The sequence below is a fragment of the Mytilus galloprovincialis genome, chromosome 13 (genome assembly GCF_965363235.1).
Source record: "Mytilus galloprovincialis chromosome 13, xbMytGall1.hap1.1, whole genome shotgun sequence".
NCBI classification, from domain to species: Eukaryota; Metazoa; Mollusca; class Bivalvia; order Mytilida; family Mytilidae; genus Mytilus; species Mytilus galloprovincialis.
This window is the reverse complement of record NC_134850.1, coordinates 59,265,809-59,284,408: the sequence shown is the minus strand read 5'-3', so window position 1 is coordinate 59,284,408 and position 18,600 is coordinate 59,265,809. Positions and strand designations below refer to the sequence as shown.

The following is an 18,600-nucleotide window of genomic DNA, read 5'->3' as shown; positions in this document are numbered from 1 at the left end:
AACTGTTTTACTATTAAGTAAACAATAACACATGATTATATTCCTTGTGATAGAGTACGTGCAAGGTTTCATTCTGAAGACATCGCTAATATGTGTATAAAACAGAATGAGAAACAAGATGGATAAAAAATAAATGATTACTCATGTATTTACTGATCTTTCCAAGACCGTTACATTGATTTTAAGAAGTATGAACTGCATATGAAATAAAAGATAAAAGTAAACAGTATTGACATGTAATTTGATAACTTTATAAAAAAAAATCATGAATAATGAATGATGATTAAGTGTCTATCCACCATTTACATAAGTGATATTGCCAGAATGTATGATGGACATCGTGTATGTAACATGTCTATTTTTTGTTAATTTATTTAGCTCTGTATGTGCAGGTGCTTGGTCAGGTAAGTGCTATAACATTGTCGTCAAAAAATACAATACGTTTTCATGCTTTCATGTTATCAAAAATGTTTAGATGATTATAGATTTTCCTACAGGTCACAGGTATTGAGCAAAATCGACACACTTTTGTTTTTTACAATAACATGCATGTCTTAGCATCACAAAAGAGTAAAAAAAAAAGAAAATTGATACATTGAGAAGTGAAAAGAGAAATCAACTTCACATCACCAGATCTATTAGTAACAAGTGGAAAATTTGTGTTGTACCGCGATACAGTGAACATGATGAAGAAACAATAAAAAATGATCATGTATAACATTCGAAGGAAATATGATGTATATTGATGCCCATTTTTATACTGTTTTAGAGTAGGACGTTTTTCAGATGTTTATAAAAATAAGGAGATGTGGTGTAATTGCCAATTAGACAACTATCCACCAAAGTTCAAATGAAGTGGATCTAAACAATTATAGGCAACCGTACGGCCTTAAAAAAATACATACCGTATAATTGGCTTAAAAAGGCCTCGACATGTTTGTTTGTTTGTGTTTTTTTCTTTCTTTTGGCAGTCGTCATTTAATTTTAATTTTTTCTGTACGTTTTAAGAAGATAACTGTTATCAGCTATTCGTAACATTGAATAGTTGCCTTTCGAGTTCTTGGAAGAAATCAACAAAGTGGAATTTAACTCTTCATGACATTTTCTGGAGGTTAAGGTGGTATGGGTGTCTTTCGCCATCTTGGATTGCAAAAAAACAGAAAATCTAAGGTCCAGATTTTCAATTAAGTTAGCAAAATTTGATGCAGGAATGCAGAAAACTAATGTGAATTTGCATTTAAAAGAACAAATTTATAAGGTTATAACTTATAAATAAATATTAAAATTGTTTACAAGTAAAGAATATTTTGGCTTGATTTTTAATGTTTTTAAATTGGCATTTTAAGGGGAGTTAACTCTGAAATAGTGAATTTCCTGAAAGAGTCTACATGTACATGGAATTTTGCTATTTTGTATTTTAGGCGAAAAAAACGCACGGTGACCCTATCTTTTCTTTTGATATTTTCAAAACATTTTCTAAAAGCTGTCTTCTCGTAATTTATTTTACAATTCTATTATTTAGTTTAGCTTTTAATCACATAATGATGTTTTTTCCTGTATAATCCATACAAAATGTGTCATTTCGTCACAACCTGTAGCTTGAGAAAATGCACGATGACCCATCATTCTTATGATATTTTTTGAACATACATCAATATATCAACATAATTATATCAATATACAAGAACACACCCGTGATATCGTTGGTCCGTGACTAAATTAAAGTATATAACTATGCGTAAGCCTTATTTTAGTATTGGTATTGTCATCTGATAAAGTCATGCCTATTATAAGATACACAGTTTTCTCTGCTTTCAAATCTTTCTGTTTGAAACCGTCGACCTGGAACTTATCGATTATTGGTAATATTAATTATTTTGAAAACAAAAGGGCCTGAAATGGAGTATTTTTTAATCAACAGCATTGTCCTATATTAGTTATAAATAAAGTTGAATTCTTTGATTCGCTGTTTTACGTCATGCCCGCTAACAAATTGAAAACTGTACCTATACGCCATATTTTAAGTCCAGATTGTTAGTATTCGTATTGTTATCTTAGAAGGTCTTACTGATTAAAATACTACAATAGTGAGCAATTTGACATTGATTGAATTTAGTAGTGTCAACCCTGTGATTATGACCCGTACGCGTGTATATAGCAGAATCCTAAAAACACCGTTTGGTAGTGCGCCTGTCAGATGCGGAACGTACAGATAAGGTTATAGGTAACAGGTATATATACTATTGGTATCGGTATCGGATTCGACCCGGAACTAGTTAATTATTGGCAATATTAATTATGTGGAAAACAAAAGGGTCTGGAGTGGTGTAATTTTAAATCTACACCATTGTCCTATATTAGCTATTTATAAACTTGAGTTATTTGCTTTGTCGTAGTTACCCGATGACGGCAGACAATTTGAACCTCGTTATTTTAGTATTATAGATACTTCGTTTTGGCAAAGTATGAACAAATTCTATCATTTTTAATTTAGACTCCCATAGCACATTAACAGATTTAATTAGTACAGAACTTCACTTTCTCTACCACTTATCAAGTATCAAACCTCTAGTAAATGTACTGTCTTGTCAAATTTTCAAGAAAACTATACATTAATTTTACTTAGATCTAATTATCGATAAGTTAAACCCTTTCAACTGATTTTATAGTTTTTTTTCCCATGTAAGATGTTTTACCCCGCCACATTGTGTACGTTTCTGTCCCAAATTAGGAGCCCGTTATTTAGTGGTTGTTGTTTGTTGCTGTATATCATATTTGTTTTTCTTCAATTGATTTGTACATATTAAAATCAGGCCGTTTCTTTTTATCGTTTGAATTGTTCTTATTTGTATATTCTATGCATTGAAGACCAAACAGATTTACTGCCGGAACAGAGTGTGTCACATGCAGACTATAAAAAGCACAGAACTGTTCAAGTTTTAACTAGTTGCAGCCTTCTAGCTTCAATATGTTATTGTATATTGTATTGATGTGTGCGAAATGTCTGGCATCCAGATTTAATATATAGTACCGCATATCGTTTATATGTATAACTCATGTTTTAATTAAATTCAGTTACTTTCTCACGAGTCCAAATTCGGGGGGGGGGGGACTTCCTATACACAAGATGATAGGACGTGCAGCTGGAATAGGTCACCTTTTCAAGCTTTTAAATATGTGAAAAGGTCGGGACAACTATCAGAAACATATGAAAAGGTCAATAAAGTTCCCATAATTTCTTCTCCTGTCATCTTTCTTTGTGTTCCCGGCTGTGTTTTTATCAACCAAGTTTTCTCTTTTGACACTTCGGTATTCCACTCCTACATTACACACCACATGAAACCCGAACAATATAGGAACATGTTACATTTTTACCTACGCAATATATGAAAAGGTATACATTTTCAAAATTTAAATTATATGAAGAGGGTGGGGTAACAAAATCCCAGCGGCACTCCTATCAATTAAATATTGAAGTAGCCCCCCGAGAGTCAATATAATTTTGACGTCTTGAAAGTCTATTTTATTTATGTTTGCTTTCACGCCTTCCTACGACACAAAATAGAATAGCCTTTCAAGAAGTCATAATTATTTGGACTACTTTCTTACCAGAAATTATGCTGGGAATTGCAATAAATGTTTATATTTATAAGTCTGCTGTTAACGGGATATAGTAAAGTATTATAAAGGATTTCTGACTTCGTCCACTTTCACAGGTAACACCTGCCTCATACTAAAATTAAACCCATAATGTTCTTCATTGAGATGAAAGATCTTACCAATGAATATTAGTACGTCTTCTCGAACGTTTGTATATTTCATTGGTGATCTTCACTGATTGTCTTCTGCAATTTTTACAATTCAAAATGACGGAAGACACCTTATCTACCTGAATGATATATAATTTGGATTGTGACGTCATAAGCGAGATTTGTCAGATTTTTTTTTTGCTCATATAAAAACAATTTGACTATATTAACATAGAGCACATACCCCGCTCAAACTAATGCTTGAAAAATGAATGATTTTGACACAAGGTATAAAAAAGTCATGCCCATGCCGTCTATATTATGAAAAAAAGCAACTTTTACTATTGACAAGATCTAAGGAATTAATTATTCATCTGATTTTGTAGATGGTTATTTAGAATTGACCAATGATTTTTGCTACATCTGTTGGTTTTCTACGATGAGTTTATTTCCATTCCAGTAAATGTTACATAAAACTTCAAATATAGCGTACCAGAATTTATCGTTTAGCGTTTACAATTTCTACATACGTTGAATAAGTATTGGCGTAAATGTTCGCAGATTATCATATATATGTTTATCTGATATCGGCCAATGTGTATTGCATACACATGTACGGTTTGTGTGATTTATAAGAAAACAATGAATTTCGAGCATATTCTTTTAATTAGAACAATTAATGAATTTTCATTATTTTTTATATGTTAATACATGTATCATATTGAAGATTAAAAAATTTTAACATTCAATTTTTATGACGATTGGATATTTCGCATGAATTAAGACAGTTCTTTATTAATATTTAGTTATCCATATTTAGTTATAATGAAAACCAAATCATAATACCTGTAAGTATTAAGTTTCAAGTACATGTGTACATAAACTATCTTCAACCCCCAAACAAATATAATAAGGGAGGAACTTACTTAATAGATATAAGAAGATGTGGTATGAGTGCCAATGAGACAACTCTACATTGAAGTCACAAATTGTAAAAGTAAACCATTATAGATCAAAGTACGGCCTTCTACACAGAGCCTTGGCTCACACCGAACAGCAACCTATAAAGGGCCCCAAAAATGAGTTATGTCTGAAAAAGAATGTTACAAATTATACAGATTGTGAAATTGTAGATACCCTTACAAACGTTGCACTCTGGAAAGAGAGCAGACAAGACTCCATACCACCAAACGCCAGTTTAGCTGAAAGGGGGCCACAATTAGGCAACGACGGTAATATCGACACAATAGGGACTAATTATGTATGTGCCCATACAGGATTTGATTCTGAATACTTTTGGTGGACCGTAAACTTTGAAAAAGAATATATAATAGAGAAAGTTAAAATCTACGGGCGTACAGATTGTTGCAGTAAGTTTTGATTCTTGAAATAAGTATTTAGTTAAGAAATGTCTGGTGTCATAGTCTTTAATGTAAAAATGGCTTCATCAAATATTTATTCTTTAAAATGAAATATCAATAACGTGTAATAAAGAAATCATGAAGACAAGAGAAAAAAAGGACCAAACAAAAATATCAAAAGAGAGACATCATTCTACGAAACACTTCATAGACAACTAAAGATAGACATACAAGGCATAAACCGGAACTGAACTTTGATGGAATAGAATGTAATCAGTTCCAATTCTACTAGTGACACCCAAAGAGATAAAATTCGACATTCACCAACATTTTAATATGAAATTGACAAAACGTCAAAAAGTGAATACTTTACACTTTATTTTAAACTTTTGTCTCCCATTAAACCAATTCCAAATTAGGAAATTATGCAGATAGCAATTTGTACTTGATGACCGATATAAAACAATAGACCTTAGAAGAATTTAATCAAACCCTCAAGTTTACGTTTGCATGCAACATACCGTATTATAAGAATTCCTAACATATCAAAATCGATTGCACATGAGATGAGATAAAGCGCCAGTCTTAATGCTGCTGATGGTCTGTCACAGATAACATATAAGAATCGACAATAATAAAGATGTATAATCATTCGTCCAAAAAGTAAAATAACAAAAATACCGAACATCAAGGAAAATTTACAACGGAAAGTCACTTATGTGATGGCAATATCAAAAGCTAAAACACATTGAACGAATGAAAAACAACTGTCATATATTCCTGACTTGGTACAGGCATTCCCTATTGGAGAAAATGGAAGATTAAAACTGGTCTCATAGCTAGCTAAACCTCTCACTTGTATTACGGTCGCATACAATTACATTATACTGAAAACAATGTGTGAACCAAACTAACAGACATCATAGGAAAAAATGTCAAAAATAGGGATACAGTAGTCAATCATACTTACATAAAAGTGCTATCATTTATCAGCAAATAGTTCAGCTTTTTGACAGTTAAACAGAGATTTATATGGACAGGTCATACAAACGCGGTGACAAGGTATCAATTTATTGACAGAAAAAATGACGCAATGAAGATTTCATACCAAAAACTACAAAACCTCTTCTGAAAGTGTTATTACATCTGGAAAATATGAGATAATGATACTTTTCTTGGTTTATGAAAATCATTTGCTCTTTTTATGACAAGAGAAAAGATAAAATATTTATTTTTTACTTCCGTGTTAATCAGATGTAGTCCTTTCATATCGTCGGGGCTAACTTCCCTTACATATAATATGGTCTTGAAGTATAGATAATAGGTACTGACGTTGTTTATCTTCTTAATAACGTATTATAGTATTATTTTATTTGTCTTTTTGAATATTACTTTTACCGTTTAGTATATATTTTGTGATATCCATTTGACGTGGCTCGGTACTTGTACATCCCGTCATTGTGTTATTGTGTTATGATAAATTTTTGTTTTTTGGTCAATTTTGCTTATGTACTCTGTCGATATGCCCTTTTGTGTTTCTTTGTTATATATTTGTTTGTTTTTATAGTGATTAAGATTATAACACAATGTTGACTGTTGTCTCCCTATTTTGACATTTTTACCTATTATTTCTGTTTGTTTTGTTCACGCATCGTTGTCAATACAATGGAATTTTATGCGACTGTCATACAAGTGAGAGGTTTAGCTATCTACAAAACCAGATTTAATCCACCATTTTCTACATAAGAAAATGCCTGTACCAAGTCAGGAATATGACAGTTGTTATCCATTCGTTTGATGTGTTTCAGCTTTTGATTTTGCCATTTGTTAAGGGACTTACCATTTTGAATTTTCCACAGAGCTCGCTATTTGTGTGATTTTACTTTTTATGCTTACATCTGGTACACACAGTTGATAGTGCCTTTGTACTGATTTGGATTTATGGCTTGTAAATTTGATCATTATTCATTATTACATTGTACAAAAACTACTTTGGTTATTCCTTTCATATTAATAATGTCATCGACGTCCTACAATTTTAGCCTATGTGTTTAAGATAGTTTCAGAAAAAGGTGTTATACACTCTAAATTCTGATGTATTTTGATTTTTCAATTTGCAGAAAGTCGTCTTCGCCATTTTGACATTCTTGTTTATAATCCCTCCACCACATCTTGGGACGAATACAATACAGGACGTGCAGAATTATGTCATCACCAATATAATCAAAGTCCTACTCCTTTGTCCGTCACATGTAAACAAGGAAGGATGAAAGGAAAATTTGTCAAGATTTTGATGAAGAAAAAACAAAACGTGTTTTCAAAACAAACACTTACTCTGTGTGAGGTAGAAGTATGGGGTAGAATAAGGACAGAAAACTTCACCAGTGGTAAGTCAAGGGTAACAAAATCCGTATTTAGTCTCTTCGTTATAAATGATTAATTTAAAAGTCTTGAATGTTTATTAGTTTACATACTAATAAATGTAGAATACACAACGTTGTTCTGTGTTTCCCGACATTTTGGCTTTTAAAATACACGAAAGACTTATTTCGTTCCACAACAAGTTGAAATGTGGACTTCATTAGCACTTATAGATGTGTATTGTGTATATAGTTTTTATTTGTGTATAATTTTTACCTTGCATCAGCAAACCTTTAACGTAGAGAAACTCTATAAAATGCAAGCCAGCGTAGGATGCAATGTGACTTGATGCAGTTTAGATTTATATGACTTACAGACCGATAATGAATGAACAACAATAGTTTAATTAATGATGACTTTGTAATAACGAAATCTTATCACCGGCCAGTAATCAGAAAAAATAAATATTGCAATTTTTTCATATTGCATCGGTTTATTATGAAACAAAACACCAATTTATTTTAATAATTGACTGAATGTATGTATATTATTGTACTTAATTTGGAATTGCCTGGATATGTTATTGATTATCTATTTTCTAACGTTGGGAGACGATTTTCCCGCACAATATGTGTTGAATATTAGGAAGGTAATACGTTTTTTGTTAATTTAACGTGCATGATAAAAACATTAGTAATAATAGGAAATACAATCCGGGAAAAACAACTAAAAAAAGATCGTCAAATTTACACTGTAACATAATACACAATATGGAATTTCAATCATCTTGAAATGAAATACTATTAATAAAAAAAAATTACACTGTAACATAATATGCAATATGGAATTTCAATCATCTTAAGATAAAACTAGACCCTATCAGCGACATCGCGGTTCCGTGACTGAATTAAAGCACCTACAACCTTATTTTCAGGCTGGATTTTTAGTATTCGCATTGTCATCTGATAAAGTCATGCTAATTATAATGTGCATAGTTTGCTCGGCTTTAAAAAATCTTTCGTTTGAATCCGGCCTGGTTTTCTTACTACAATCGGACACTACTTGTAGATATATTCTTTTGAGTAAATAACTGAATTAAGTAGTGTCAATCACTGTATAATGACGAAGTTCAGGTGTGATTATGACCCGTGTATATAGCAAATTCCAAATACACCGTTTTGTGGTGCGCCTGACAGAGTCGTTACGTACATATTAGGTAATAGGTAACATGTACATTTGTATCGGTATCGGATTCGACCTGGAAATTGTTAATTATTGGTAATATTAATTATGTGGAAAACAAAAGGGCCTGGAATGATGCAACTTTAATCAACATCATTGTCCTATATTAGTTATATATAAAGATGAATTGTTTGATTCCATTTAAAAGATGGCAGATTTATTAAGGGACTTCATCCATTGGTACTGGACTGGTATCCGGTAACTAGGATCCTATTCCATATGGGTTGACTATTAAGAAATCATGTTATGACTTATAATCTAAATTCAGTAAAACAAACCCGGTAATGTTTTTTTGTTTGTCGATTTAAAATGCATGGTAAAAAATTTAGTAATAAAATGAAATACAATCCGAAAAACAACTACGGTCAGTGCCTGAATTGAAGTAACTACACCTTATTTTCAGCCTGGAATCTTAGTATCCGTATTGTCATCTGATAAAGTCATGTTGATTATAAGGTGCATAATTTGCTCTGCTTTCGAAATCTTTCTGTTTGAATCCGTCCTGATTTACTTACAACAATCGGAAACTATATGTAGATACATTGTTTGGGTCAATGATTGAATTTAGTAGTGTCAATCATTCAATCATGGCAAAAATGATCAAAAGACAAACAACCGTATGCAAAACACAACATAAAAAACTAAAGACCGTCGTGTCCTGTTTCTGTAGTAATGTAACATTCACTTTACAATTCAGATTCCAAGAATTTTCGTGTCTTATATTAAGCTGTTTGTTTGTAAATCAATTCTGCGTCTTCTTCGTTTTTGTAGACTCTGGGAATTTAGCACTTTATAAAGTTAGCAGACAGAGTTCAACTTGGAATGAAGCGGTTGAATCATACGGACCTCAAATTGGTAATGATGGCATAACTGATTACGATAATTTCCCTTCTGGGTTTGTTACCCAGACAGATTTGAACAGTGACGTCACACCATGGTGGGAAGTAGATTTAGATGAAGACTTTGTAATAAATACAGTTATTATATACAATAGAAAAGACTGCTGCAGTAAGTTTTGAATGAATGTAATGATAAAATGTAATCAGCATTTCTATCGTTCTTTTAGGCTTAACGGCCAAATTCACATCCTATTTATCCTTTAATTTCTGACTGACTACGATTTCTGACTGCATGTTCAAATAAAGGGTAACGTTAGTACAACAGACACTTCCTATATTTCCAGAGTATATGAGTTCAGTCCCAAGTTTTGGTATAGTTCTTGCGCATCCGTATGTCTATTTGTCCTTTATCGTACTGACCGTAACTTGGATCTACTAGAATTGTTTTGTTTTAAATCATTTGTATTTATGGCAGTGATGTTCAACTGATGCAATATTTTTTCATTAACAAAATGTCTACATAATTTCATCTCAAAGGGCAGATCAATATTTATCCCCAGACTATTCTATACTTTTAATATCTACATCACAGATAGTTTTGTCGTATATTGTCCATTAGGATAATCAATAATGATTGATGGTACCAATTTTACTGTACCAGACGCACATTTTGAAAATATGTGTCTTTTTAGTAATTCTCAGGCCAAAATATTTTAAATTTCAAATCAAATACAAACTTTGAAGATATAATATAACTAAAAAGAACATATGAATAGAGCCAAACCTTGAAAAGAAATCAGATCAAGGGTGATACGTTCCCTGATTTAAAATGGTTTTCTAATTTTCGCAATAACATCTAACTTTCAGAGGTCCAACTCATACCTTATGTCAAAGTACTCCGACCAATTTTATTGAGCATTGTTCAATTATTGTAAACAAAGTCATTTTCAAGGTAGTTTTCTTTCAAAATTATACTTCAATTGTTTATAACAAAGTATAAATTAAATACGAAAAGAGGGTTTAACTAGTAAATGAGACAGCACAATGACACAATCATTCAAATGCCGTCATGAGGTCAGTAAAAGAGATATGTTTATGCAATTTGACATGCTCTCAAACACCGGGATTCTAAAATATATTTTAAAAAAAATAGTACAAACTATCAAAGGTATCCTATCAATACTGATTTCTAAAATTGACAGAAAAGCATTTCAAGAAAAGGGAGAACCATTGATAAAGAATTCTGACTTTTGACAGGTCCATTCAATTAGGGATAATTTGAGATATTCAAAGAAATTTAAAATATCATAGATTTTCAAATAAACTTTATGAAATAGATTGATGATTAATATTGATGACTGGTGTATGTTTTATATTAACCAGGTGAACAATTAAGTAATTTCGATATTTTTGTCTATGCATCGTCTGACACACACAAGGAGGGATCTTATCAAAGTTGCTACCATTATGAAGGAGACTCTGCATTGATTCTTAACATAACATGCAAGATTGGTACTAAAGGAAGATTCGTGGAAATCAAATTACAGAAAATTGTAACGGGTATTGAGAATTCTGTCCTTGCATTGTGTGAAGTTGAGATATATGGTTCTAGAGAAATTTATACCTCAGACGTGTCTGGCAGAAAGTCGGAAAACACGACACATAGTAAGTAATCAAAAAGAGACATGTAAATCGAAAAATATCTTAAGAATTTGACAAATTTTAGTCAGATGCTGAAAATGTGTTACTAAGTATTTACCTACCAAAGAATAGTTATGCCTACCAAATGGCCTGTTGTACCTTCGGGTCTTGTGGTCAACCAGCAAGAGCACCGAAGAAGTAATAGAAAATTTCATAATGCTGCTATTGGAGAATAAGTTGCATTCGTTTTTGGACCACCTTTGTTTAGTCTTGTATATTTTAGGAGTTCGCGTTACTTAATTTGTATTTTTCGGTGTATTATTTTGTTTGGAAAGACGAAGTATAGAAATACGACTGTTTAGAATATCTGATCATAGCAGAACAATAGTAGACCTTCACCATAACAACATCACTGATTAAAACAGATTATTACGGAACAATAGCTTTATATGCAAAAGGTTTGGAAATTACATCGATAAAACAGTAGCCAAACAAAACAATACCAAGAATAACGAAATCTAAAGGACAAAAAATATTTTTAATAGAAGACAGTTCACGAAGCTATGTGTCGAAGCATTAAGATATTAAAAAACAGTAGAAACTGTAAAAAAAAATTTGTTTCCATCTAACACAACTTCTAACGGAATTTCTGACTTCGGAATTTGGAAAAGACCCTTGAATACATGTACTTTTATAAAATGAAAATCAAAGAAGGATAGTATTTCCTACCATTTAACTGAACAATATACCTTTTCATATGCACAACTAGATTTTTGGCTGTTGTTGTAAATTTGTATTAATGTACCATTGTTTTTTCAGACGACCTTCAATGCCCGTGTTCTTGTGACTATAAACGGCAATTAGAATTCATGGCTTCCACTGACTTACCAAATTACACAATGGAGCAGTGGAGAGAAATCTTACAGCCTCGACTAAAAGAGCTTCAGCGTGAACTCAAATTGGATAGAAAGACGCTGTCCAAGTCGAAAAGGAAAATGTCATCGGCAGTTGACAATCGAGGCTCAGCAAGAAATCTCGGAATAATAGGTGTTACTATTCTTGTTTCGGTTTTAAGCCTTATTGTGCTCGACGATTTACTGACTTTTCTAAGATATGTTCAACAAATTAGAAGGGTTTGTGGTGTTTAACATTTTACATTGCTCTCAATGATATAAAAGTAAAACCAATTACTACTGTTTGTACATTTTCATTTACAATGTTTAATTGAAATATTGACATTTCCGACCATACTCATCACGGGTCAATTTACTAGAAGCATGAACTAACCTGGTGTAAATCATTTGTATATACAAGTGAGTCATGGTAGCAATCTTTATTTTAATGCCAACATTTGTACCAAGAACCAAGAACCAAGGAAACGCATGTACCAAGTCAGGAATATGAAAGTTGTTTTCCCATCGTTTGTGGTGTAAGAGCTTTTGATTTTGCCAATTGATAATGGACTTTTTGTTTTGAATTTTCCTTGGAGTTTGGTATTTGTTGTATTTTACTTTTTACAAGTTTTTGCTCTATATTCTGCGTTTAGAAACATATATGCTTGACGTATATTAGTAAATTATGTTTGTCATATAACTCCTCACGTATTCTTGTATTTATATGTGTTTTGCGTTTGGTTTGATACGTTCATAATGAAGGTAAATCCAGGAAACAACTTTGACACATCGTATTTATAAAGTGAGTTGCGTCTGATTCAAATTGAACCTATGCAAGCGCACGTATATATATACATGTATAGGACTTTGATTTTGGAACATTCAAATATGAAATAAAAGATAAATTTTGGTCTGTTTTGTAGGGTTCTTATAACAGTGCAATTTACAAACAGTTAAAGACCTTCCTTACAGATTTGTAAACCCGAAATAGGTTAACAGATGTATTCATATTCATTTGCATAAGATCGATTTCTATCTGACGCAGCTCGAGTGTTGTTTTAATTTTTATTTTCACTTGTGACATGGTGCACATGATATCAATATGTTGCAATTGAGAAAAAAAAATACTTTGATCTTCTTAATATTGAAAACAAAACCTTAATTCTTCAGTAGCTCCTTCATTCAGTCATACATTTAAATTGAAAATAATAAATTTAGATATTTTATTCAATTTTCAATCTCGAAACTTGAATCCAAATATTTATTTAATCGAATGTCGAAATTTAATATCCTAGAAATTATGAAATGGTTGACCATATTTTTTTGTTATTCAAAGTTGTTTTTATTGAATAAATGGATAATTATACCTGACAAATTGAGCGTATGCGTTTCTATCTCTAATAATAAATTATGTCGGAATATATTGCGTCTGTATTCGTCCTTATATGTTTATGCTTGCAGATCTAGAGCTGATGTTTGGCATATAAGTGTAAATGCGAAAGGTTTTGAAAAATAGTTCCAGTGGTAGTCCATAGATAAAATAAAAAAGCATGTGAAAAACCAGTTCGGAGAACACATGTCTTTTAAAATCTTAGTTCAAATATTAGGAAATACAATACTAGTATACGTATAAGAGCATGAGTACCGATGGATTTGTAATATCGATAACATGATTTTAAAAAAGGTTATTGGTTTGATGACCTTATATCACATATGTCAATCACATATATTCAAATTATGATATCTTGTTTACATAGGTTCAATTATATATACCGAACAGAATATGGATAAACAACTCTTAAATCGAAATAGAGAACTATCGGTATTCGGTAAGATGATTATGTTTTTCCAGTCAGTAATTATAGCTTGCTGATATATGAAAAACGAATATCAGTGTCACAGATGGCCAAAGATATCACTTGTCGTAAGCAGAATCCAGTCAGTGTCAATATCAGAACACAGATGTCCAAGGATAATTCTTGTCGTAACCAGAATCCAGTCAGTGTCAATATCAGTGTCACAGATGTCCAAAAATATCACTTGTCGTAACCAGAATCCAGTCAGTGTCAATATCAGTGTCACAGGTGTCCAAAAATATCACTTGGCGTAACCAGAATCTAGTCAGTGTCAATATCAGTGTCATAGATGTTCAAAAATATCACTTGTCCTAACCAGAATCCAGTCAGTGTCAATATCAGTGTCACAGATGTCCAAAAATATCACTTGCCTTAACCAGAATCCAATCCTCGTTTCATCGATTGTGGCATCACGGAATCATTTTATCATCGAATGTGTCCTCACCATAAGCAAATCACAGCTGCAACTATCGGTGAAGGATTGGAATTCTAATTCCTATTATTTTAGCCATTACATTGTCAGTTTTTTATTGACTTATCATGTTTAAGGGTCCCCTTCATATGTTCTGCCTCTCTTTTGTGTATAATTCTTATAAGATTTACATATGCATAAAAAAATAGTATATTTTGATAATATAAATAAAAAGACGTGGTATGAGTGCCAATTAATAAGACAACTCTCCATCCAAGTCACAATGTATAAAAAGTTAACAATTATAGGTTAAAATACTGCCATTTAAATCTATATCCTTGGTTTATACTAACCATGTTGCCAAAAGTACTCTCAAAAACTTATTTAAACACCATGCCAATGTCACAGTGATATGATCATGTGTAATACACATGAATGAATGGAATCCTGGGGTTTCAAGAAAGTGGAAATTGACCTAATATTCCTTTGGACTTTTTTTGTGAGGTAATCGGCAATATTAACACATCAATAACCGCTAAAAAATGTGTGTCTACCTATAATAATAAGAAATGCATTCATTGATTCAAGAAATTATGCTTTTATATGGTAACAAGTAAGAGGTAAAGTCTGTATAAATTGTCGGTTATGTAAAATGTACTATCTACTTTACATAAGATAATACATGGGCTGCATTCAACTACAGACGGCCAGAACAGATGGAATGTCTACTGAAAACGTTATTATCGCATAACAATTAGGTATATAATCATAAAACTAAAAAATTAATTTAAAATAAAATAAGACACGTTTTCCATACATTTTATTTATCAGCGTTTACTAATTCTGTTAATGTTTGCAAGAAGTTTGCAATTGCATTTGATGTATAAATCTAAAGATATGTGTTGCCCCGCTTACAAATGTAAGAGATATTTCGCACGTTTTTTTGTCAATGGAGCGACATCATATACACACATTAATCATAATCAATCATATTAAACTCAAAATATAGAAGTTAACCTATACAGGCTTTTTATACATAGACTCCGCAGGCATTACTGTTTCTATTAATTTATAAAACTCATTTCTAAAATGTGTAGTTCACAATGTCGAACAAAGTATTAGCAGCACGTCAAAAAGGTTTTTGTTATACGAATTAAACTGTGCACAGACTATATGTTATCGGCGAGTATGCGCTGGAAGTTTTGCAGATATGACTATAAACACTATTAGATTTTTTCACCGTGGTCAAATTTAGAAACAGTCAGTATTCGTCAATTTCCGAGAATTTTTTTAAGTCGTTCTATTCAGATAATATCGGGTGTTAAATATAGACAGGCAAATATCGACTCGTACATTTTTTGCTCATTGTTGAAGGCCGTATGGTAACCTATAGTTGTTAACTTCTGAGTCAGTTGGTCTCTTGTGAAGAGTTGTCTCATTGACAACAATACAACATCTTCTTTTTAGAATTGTTGCATATATTTGTGACTAGCCACGAAATTTCAGGCTTATGGGGTACCTTGTCTAAACTTGCTTTTTGTACATTTATATAAATCATGCTGAAACAAAACATTCTGTTATGTTAATATGACCTATTTGTTGTAATAACAATGAAACGAGTCTTTTTGAATATCGGCATAATTAGACTATTCGATGACGATTTTTTATTTACGAAGGCACTAATTTATAAAATGCAAAATTATTGAATTTCATTGGCGCTTAGTAATCTCCAAAAGAGTATTTGGGTACAAATTTCAAATGCATTAATTTTACATCAATACAAACATTTCTCAGCTCTCTCTTAGAAAATGTACTTTTAACTTGTTGTAATGAAATTCGAAGAAAACTTTTAGAAAATTGTTTTTTAAATTTGCTTTTAACTTAGATTTATTTATGATACATGTCCCTACACCATATACCATACTAAGCGTAACAGTTTATAAGTAGTTTTCTCAACTATGCATTTGATATGGGGCATTTATTATGATATATTCAAGACTCCATTTATGAAAATCTATAGAGCAGACAATTTTGATTTTTTTCTATCAATTTTGAATGTAGATTCAAATATTTTTCCACTTCAAACGATACCGCAAAACTTCTTCAGAATATATATATATATATATATATATATAGGATGTTCAGTACAATGTCAACAAAATGAAGCTAAGGTAAAGTGTTGCTCTCTTTTTTAAATACACATATTCAACTTAATCTGGAGGAAATTGAATGAATCATCTAAAATTAGTTATGAATATGTTAATGATTTACTTTCGATTTATATGCTTTTTTTACCGGGTTTCAAATTATGAAGTCAGCGGCAGAATTTTATATCTATTTCTGTTCTTTTTTTTAGTTGGAGAAGGGGGTTTATGTGTTTGGTCCTAAATGCCACTCCTAACTCACGTTGTCGTGGTATCCCACCCTTTTCAAAATCCCTGAACCGCAACTAAAAGTTAATTACTAATATATTTTAAATATACGATATAAACCTATTTTACGACATCTTTGGACTTGTATGATAAATCCTGTGTCTGGTCTTTTCTGTTTATACTTATTTATAGAGTATCTGTACATGGTATATATTCACGTCACTCCTTTAATTAAAACCGATTGTTCCTAGTATAGATAAATGCATTTTGTTTCATTGAATCCATTTAAGTAGCTTGTATTTTTGTAGAACCTACAATATTTTACAGTTCGTAACACATTTAAGGAGAGCCGTGGTGTAGTGGTTATATATATATTTATTAAGAAACTACCCCTTTACAACTGGGGCACTTGTACGTCTAAGAGCATATACAATGAATTATGTACAATTAAATAAAATACAAATAGGACAATATCATAGTTAAAAATTAATTCTCTTTTAAAACAAGTCAACATTCATGTAAAACATAACATTATATATTAATATAAATTCTCAACATTTAGAGATCACATCAATTAAGTTGCACAAGTAAATCACAGTTACTGTGGATTCATTTATTTTCGTGGGTATCAATTTTCGTGGATAGAGAAAAAAAGACGTTTCGTGGTATACGTATATTCGTGGATCGCTGATTACAAAAACAAAAATTCTGATACGTTATTCGTGGATTTCTTTTTGATTTAGTAGATCATTTAACCTCCTTGGTTTGATCAATAATAAAACAAACAAAAAAGAAGGAATTCATTGAAAAAGTTAATTTTGAATTGTCAAAATCCTCGCTTGGTCATTTTAGGTTAAAGTGTTCATTGAAAACTTCTATTACAATAATGGACAAAGACAAATAACTATTTGTTTGTTTTACAATTTATAAATGCTTGTCGGAATTCTATAAGGCAATCAAAACTTTATGATTGAAAGCTCATTTTCCTAATCACGATTCAATAAACAGTCATATAAGTAAAAGGTGTGAAAATAAATGTTCCTGTCATAAACAATATTACCTACGGGCAATATCTCCGTACTTAATGCTATTGATTTTTAATCACTAGTAAACCAAACTATGACACGGTAATTAACAACTTGCAGTTATTTTCCATGAACAGTTTTAATCAATTTTAAAAAGTAAATTATCACTGATATTCGATATATTAATTATTGATTTAATCAAAATACTTGTATCTTCTTTTAATAAAAAAAAAACACGTGTTATGTTACAATGTTTATCGCCATTCAACACTATACTAGAACTGCATAACATAACCGGAAATAAACATCCGACTCCATACATTTTTATCGGGATTATTCTTCGTTGAATTCTTAAATTCCTGGTTCGCTGTGACCCTCGAAACCCACAAAAATTGGTATACCACGAATAAAAATGAATCCACAGTAGTTTAATCTTCTAAAATTGAAGATCTGTAAGTGTACCTTTCACTCAGCATCTTTTTACTAAAAGTGTCAACATGTTTACAAACATTTGGATCAACCTTATAAATCATTCACCTAGCAGTATGTTTATTTTTTCGTAGGACGGTGACTCTGTGAAGCAAAAATCGGTGAAGTTAGTACTTAGGAACTCATTTATATCGATAAAATACTTACTTCGTATAGGAGAATATTCAGAACATTCGAGAACGAAATATTCCACGGACTCCTCAGATTTGCCTGAACACATTTGACAAATGGTAGTCTCGGACATATTCATTCCATACAAAACTTGATTTATGGGTAGACAATTTGTTCGTGCTAACAATTTTAATCTTGTAGACTTAAAATCGAGCAAGTTTGACAAATAAGGCTGTCTACCAGACGCAA

The 18,600-nt window shown here is 31.5% G+C and overlaps 1 protein-coding gene across 1 annotated transcript; it reads left to right on the top strand.

Annotated features, from left to right (window-relative positions):
• Nucleotides 1-324: 324 nt before the first annotated feature.
• Nucleotides 325-12,519, top strand: LOC143056367 (uncharacterized). Its single transcript, XM_076229455.1, has 6 exons — nt 325-404; nt 4,883-5,119; nt 7,231-7,497; nt 9,485-9,721; nt 10,936-11,217; nt 12,013-12,519. The coding sequence occupies exons 1-6, from the start codon at nt 329-331 to the stop codon at nt 12,339-12,341; spliced, it is 1,428 nt and encodes a 475-aa protein (XP_076085570.1). The 5' UTR covers nt 325-328; the 3' UTR covers nt 12,342-12,519.
• The last annotated feature ends 6,081 nt before the right edge of the window (nt 12,520-18,600 follow it).